The 6854-nt window shown below is 42.0% G+C and overlaps 1 protein-coding gene across 2 annotated transcripts in view; it reads right to left on the bottom strand.

Annotated features, from left to right (window-relative positions):
• Positions 1-239: 239 nt before the first annotated feature.
• LAPTM4B (lysosomal protein transmembrane 4 beta) overlaps positions 240-6854 on the bottom strand; it is a 45472-nt gene continuing 38857 nt past the window's right edge. For both annotated transcript variants that reach the window (XM_081322481.1, XM_081322480.1), the window contains one exon: positions 240-2250. In XM_081322481.1, coding sequence (XP_081178607.1) covers positions 2173-2250 — 78 coding nt within the window. In that variant the 3' untranslated portion in view covers positions 240-2172. The remainder of the gene's footprint in view (positions 2251-6854) is intronic.

Raw genomic sequence — 6854 nt, 5'->3', positions numbered from 1 at the left:
ACAGACTCAGACGTGTGATTCTGAGTACGTGGCCGCTAGTGTGGTGACTAGCTGGCCGTAGAGGAGGGGAAAGATGCCTCTTTCCTCCAGCACGCGAAGCCGACCCCTCATGAATTCAGCTCTTTGAGGTGAAGCAGGATCCCACCTTCGTCACCACTGTTGTGTAGTGGGTTCTGAAGAGTAGGAATGATGCCAGGCAGATGAGTACAGTCAAACAGCTCTTTATTTGGTGACCATAACTGTACTGAGGGGTTAGGGGGTACTTGCACTCTTTATATACCTTTCTGAGTTCACAGCCAACCAATCAGTTTGAACCTAAATCTCCCGCCATAATTTACTCCCGCCAAAACGGTTACAGTTCAAATGCATACTGGTAATGACTGTTATACAAGTGCTTAGGTGTTTCTTTAAGCCTTAATACACAACAGCTCTGCTGCTGCTGTGCACCACTGGAAGGGCTTTCTTCACACTCCCTCCCACAGATCACCCACCTGGCAACAGCCCCCACCTCCTTCTCCGCCAACTCTCCCATGGCTTGCACCGTGACCACCGCCTCCCTTTTTCACTAACCTGCTTTCCAGCTCTGGTGCCTTTCTTTCCTGCTGCAGGGCAATGGAGTTTGTGAGACTAAAAAAAGTTCAGTCAACTTCTCGTGGGAAAAAAAAAGATCTCGCAAAGTTGGAATTTTTTGCTTTCGGGAAGAGGGAGGAGCTGGGCAGTGGTGCACCAAGCTCCATAGTAGCGCTGGGAGGAGAAGCGGCAGAAAATAGGGCTGCCATTTCGAGAATGGAGAAGCAAGATGATGCAAGGCAGCAAGCAAGTGCTCTTCTCTTCTCTGCATTGCTGTGCAGAGCTGCTCTGCTTTCCGTTCTCTGTTCTCTCTAGTGGCGATGACGGAATGCTAGCTGAGGGAGGCAGTGGTCATGGCACAAGCCATGGGAGAGTTGGCAGGGGAAAAGGAGGCAGCAGCTGCTGCCAGGCAGATGATCTGCAGGGCAGAGCATGAAGAAAGCCCCTCCAGAGGCGCACAGCAGCAGCAGAGCCTTTCGCTGTCACTTCCCCCTGGCTCCGAAATGGCGGAGGGGGACCAGGTCTACCCCGCCCATCCTCCATACGGTAGCATGGCAGTCCGGCTTGGGAAAGGGAGCAAGGAATGGCCTAGTTGGGGGGGGGGCTGAAGGAAGCGTGTGCGAGACACATGGGGCAGCTTCACCCCCTCCCCCACCTGCCTCGCCTCATTGTGGCAGCAGTAGTGTGATGTGCCACATGGTTTCCTGCTGCGAGCAGCCGCAGCAGAAGTGGGCTAGCAGCCATGCGGGCTCCTGCTGTATGGGGTTGTTGGCGCTGCTGCTGCGAGGCAAGGCAGATGTCACGAAAAATACCTAATGCCTCTTTTGGAGGCAAAAATAATATAAGACCGGGTCTTACTTTGGGGGAAATACAGTAAAAGTCTTAATCTGTAGTCCCCAGCCTGATACCCTCCCACAGTTTTAAATTGTACTATTTTCAAATCCTTCAGCCAGTACAGTGGTTGGCTATTCCAGTTAGGGATAATGGGAACTGTGATTCAATTTTTATGGAAACATCAGGCTGATGAAACATATTATTTCTGGACTAGAAGGACTATAATGTTTCAGGGTGTTTTTATGTTTGGGGATGGAATGGTTAGAGTAATAAAATAAACATAAATCCCTATTTGTGGGGGAGGCAGATAGATAACTTTTTCCCTATCCTTATTACCCTACAGTCTGAAATTCCTCTGAAATTTGGCTATTTTGCCACCCAATAGCAACATTGTGATGTAAGATGCTATATTTGAGCTATAGTTTGCCTGCATCTGGATTAAAGGTAAATCTAAATCCAGTGGAGAGTTGTAAATTGAGACACGATTCTTAAAATTGATTTGGAAATTCTGCAAAACTTCCACATACAGGTATGGTGGAAATAAAAATACATATTACATGAAGAAAAAAACCTACAATGCAATAGTATATTTTGCTAAACTGAGCCAGTTCAGTGATGTTTTAGGCTAAACAAGAAAACACAAACACATTTTGAAAATAATCTATAAATAAATCTAGGTTCTTGCATGTCCATCTTGAAAGTGGAAGGATATATTGCTTGGATGATCTGAAAAATAATATAGTTGGTTTTTTTAGGTGCACATCACACTTATGCAGCTACGTAAGGAGGAGGAGGGGCATCTTTCTCTGGGCCATTTGCAGAGTCATCATATGATGGCAACAGCACCTGAGGAAAATAAAGAAAGATGGTTTGGAAAAATGTAGTATTAAAACAGGGATGTCCAACCTTGCAACTTTAAGACTTGTGAACTTCAACTCACAGAATTCCCCAGCCAGCTATAGGCCTTGTCTTCCAACCATTCATTTAGTGACCATTCAAAGTTACAACGGCACTGGAAAAAGTGACTCGCAACCAGTCCTCATACTTATGATCACTGCAGCATCCCTATAGTCATGTGCTCAAAATTCAGGTGCTTGGTAACTGGCATGTATTTATGATGGGGTTGCAGCATCTGGGGTCATGGGATCACCATTTGCAGCCTTCCCAAAGCAAAATCAGTGAGGATAGCTGGTTTTGTTTAACAACTGCAGTGATTAACAACTGTGTCAAAAACGATTGCAATATGAAGCATGATTCCCTTAATAACTGTCTTGCTTAGCAATAAAAATTCTGGTTCAATTGTGGTTGTAAGTTGAGGACTACACATCCTGGGTTAAAAAAATTAGCTTTTATAGGGAGAAGTTTTCTTTTAACAGGAAAAATAATAGATATATAATGTTTTTTTTAAAAAACAAAACATTTTAGTCAGTATACCCACAGACCATTTTCCTACAACTCTTCCCTCTTCAGAGTATTTTCAACTATTGTTTACAAACTATTACTTTTTAAAATTCCTTCTAAAACAGAGCTCACACTTTCAGGAATTTGGAAAGAAATGGAGGAAAAGGAGAGGTATTTTCTACATTGTCAGTGGCAGTTGTGGTTTTAGTTGATACATGTATAACTTTGGAGCCATGGAACTGAAAACTGATTTGCAGCATCATTCATTAATAAAATAAGACTCAATGGCTCAATTCCAAAGTGGAAATGGATCAAGAACAAGCCATTTCAAAATTGGATTACAGCAAACAGCAGTCCCTACAGGCAGTGTCCATATGTTTTAACCAATGAATTTGGCTCCAATAAACCTCCGCACATTGGTTGTGGATTTTTTTTCTTTTCTTTTGTTAAATCACTGTTGTGTTACAGAAAACATTCTTTTTACACCAGCACATCTGTAACAAGCACTTAGGAGTGGCAGGAAGCAGAATTATTTTTCAGTTAAACATTGTCACAATGCAAACAAGGAAAGACAAATCATTGATCTGACTGCCAAGTTAACTTCAGCCTTACCAGTGCTAATTGTTATGCTATCTGAGACAGCAAACATGCAAGTTAAAGATACCATGACATGTCATCTGAATGCTGATGATAGTTAATTATATATCTCCACCCCCAATGAATTAAACAATACTGTTGACTTCCTGTCTCAGACACATTTGTGTTTGGAGGCTGTGGATGGGGGACAGCAGGCTTTGGGTTTGGGTTTTAGGACTTTCTGGAACTGGAACTTTACCATCTTTGACGCTGGGTAGAATTGCACTACCCCAAACAGACCTGGTATACAATCTTGTGGTCCTTCTGTACTCGTGACACCGTTCAAGAAGCACATGGCAGTCATGAATAAAGGGGCTTTGCACACCTTTGTGTTGAGTGCCAGTTGCACTCTTTCCTGGATCATGAGGCTCTACTCACAGTTACTCAAGGCCTGGTTATCGCTAGAATGCATTCTACATGGGGCTACCCTTGAAGAGAGTTTGGAAGCTTCAGCTGGTGCAAAATGTGATGGCGTGGGCAACTGTATGTGTCCCTAAAACAGTACATGTTACACCTCTGTCCTATGAGCTGTATTTGCTTCCAGGTTCAATCCAAGGTATTAGTTTTGATTCTTAAAATCCTACATTGGCATGAGACTAGGTTATTTGAGGGACCACCTCTCCTGGGTTACATCTAGCCATCCCATTAGGTCCAGCAAGAGAAATATGTTACAGGTCCCATCTGCTATACTGTTCCCTTTGATGGAACCCAGGAGATGAGTCTTTTCTGCTGTGACTCCTGTCCTCTGGAACACCATTCTCCCTGAGGTGAGATTAGTTCCAATTCTCTTAGCCTTCCAAAAATCCATTAAATCAAGGTTTTCCAGCAGCCTTGGGGATGCTATGGAAATAGAGATGGTTATATTGAGTTTAAGATGTTGGTCCATTCTTCCATTAATTATAACTATGTTTAATTTTTAATGACTTATGCTTATTTTTAATTGTTTGTTTGTTGTATGCTGCTAGGAGACACATTTGTAAGTGACTATATAAATTTGCTAAAGAAATAAATGATTAAGGAACTAAGGCAGGAAAAAAAAACACGGAAGAGAGGTATTTTTTCTCTGCCATTCTGCCATGTATTCAACTATGTCTTTACCACCCAATAATCATTTGTGTAGTAAAGTCAAATTTGGCTATTCCAGTGATATCTGATAGCAAAATATTCCTTCCCACATCTGCCCACTATTGGACTTACGAATAACCAGTTTCTCCATATCTTGCATTCTGCATGATATCAATGTATGGCAGAAACCTTTCCTTTTATTATTATTTTTATGTGAACATGTTAGGAGGCAGTAAAATGAGTTTGATGATACAGTGCATGGATGGACGCTTGGCTTGAAAATGTTAACCAAGGCAGTTGTGATTCAGAGTGCTGGTCCATTTCATGCTGAGAAATAGCAACATGCTAGAATGTGATTTGTAAAGTATTTGAAAAATATTGCAGACTTCCACCAGCCTGGTCAGTGGGCTACAGCCTGATGCATAGATTTTGAAGTAGAAACCTGAATTATTAACAAGGGGGAGAGTCAGGCCTGGACTTCACATCTTCCAGTTTTGTGAGGCCATCTCTAGTGAAAGCAGGGTGGAGGTGATGCCACGGCAGGGATTAGTGTGAGGAGTTAGGTGTCTGAGGGCTTGATTTAATCCTGAAGTTGGTTAATCTACTTAAGAGCACTTGCATTGGATAGCAGGACATTTTCTTGGATAGAGGTAGAACGGCCTGGCCAGGAGGAGTGGGTGTCATGTAGTTATAGGAACTGGAATGGTCTAGGGAAGTATGGCAGGAGACTGAATCTTTGATTAATCCCCCTTTCCATCTGTCTGCCCTCACATTGGAAGCCATGGTTCCAGATCCTTGGACCCCAGGAGCTCTGGATATGCTATTAAATACCAGGTCTAGCTGTAATGAGGCTTTCATAATCTTTTATATTATCTGCTCAACCTGATTCTGAAATACTGGTGGACTAATATTTCAGATAGTAGTATTGGACATCTTTTATTTTTTTAAGATTAACAATGACCCATGATAATCATGAACCTGATCCTTTCTTTTCTAGGAAAGGTTGTGGAACAATTGATGGTCTTATAATTCCAAAGAACCCTAGAGCAATAGATTATTTGGACTTTTGGCACTCAGAGTTAAGGTCAGGATACTGCCTTGGTCACATTTGTTAATGACTTTCGGGGAGACCAGGTTTGGAGGAATGCAACCCTCCTGTTCCACCTTGATCTCTCAGCAGCTTTTAAAACCATCAACTGGGCTAGCCTCCTGAACCACTTCTGAGCAATTGGAGTGATGGTCATTGTTCTGCAGTGGTTCTGGTCATTCCTGAAGGGGCACTGTCATTCAGGGTGGGTGGTGACAATAGATCTGCCCAGAGACCTCTACACTGTGGAATGCCTTAGAGCAGAGGTTCCCAACCAGGGGTGCAAGATGATATTCCAGGGGGTGCAAAAACTTGGGTTTTCAAAATTATAGTGTATATGCATAATTCGTTGCCATTATTTCGAACTTTTGTAAGGGATGTGAGAATATAACAGAAGCGTTCTAGGGGCGCGGGGTATAGAAAAGGTTGGGAACCACTGTCTTAGAGATCTTTCCTCTCATCATTCCTTTTGAACAGCTAAGTAAAATCACATTTTCATCAGCTGCATCCTATTGGCTGAGATTTGGTCAGTTTGTCCATCTTGGGCTTCAGCAAAATTGTGAAGACCTATCCATTTTGTCCTATGCAACAGAATGGTGTGTTGTAATTGAATGTGGTTTTTATCTTTCATTTTGCTCTTTTTATTTTTATATGTATTTGAGGATTTGGGATAATCATTTTATACACTGACACTGTGAGCCACCCCAGAATTTTGGAACATGCACCATACAAGTAAAGTAAATGATTAAGCAAACAACTATCATTGTATATTTCACAGGACTTAGAACAGTTTCAAGAGCCTGCCTGAAACACATATACAAAGGAACAGCTGGAATTATTTCTTAATAAAATATCATCTGTTAAATAGTGGAGCTCAGTTTGTCTCTCTGCTTAACTGAGCAGGAAGGAACCTAAATGTTTGTCTATGAGCTTTGCCATTAGAAACCACTCTGGAGCAATTACAAATGGAAATGGACTGCCCAGAGATAATTTATAGCTTTGAAATTCTTTGTGTTGCCAAAGCATTCCTCTGAAGACATTTATTGAGTGAGAGAATATACAGCTGCCCACTATTTGACAGTACTAACTTTTAGAAAATAAAAGAGCTCTCTCTAGACAAAGAACATACACTTATCAGGGGAAGTGATATAAAATATACAGTCTCCTGTGGCAGGATCATCTGGGAGTCATTAAAAGACACCTCCAAGAAATGGGCTTTCTGGGTCTAATTCAGAGCAAACATTAACGGAAAAAGTTTATG

This window comes from Vipera berus, assembly GCF_964194415.1.
Source record: "Vipera berus genome assembly, chromosome: 3".
NCBI lineage: Eukaryota > Metazoa > Chordata > Lepidosauria > Squamata > Viperidae > Vipera > Vipera berus.
Note: the sequence above shows the minus strand (reverse complement) of the source record. Positions and strands in the feature narration are given on the sequence as shown.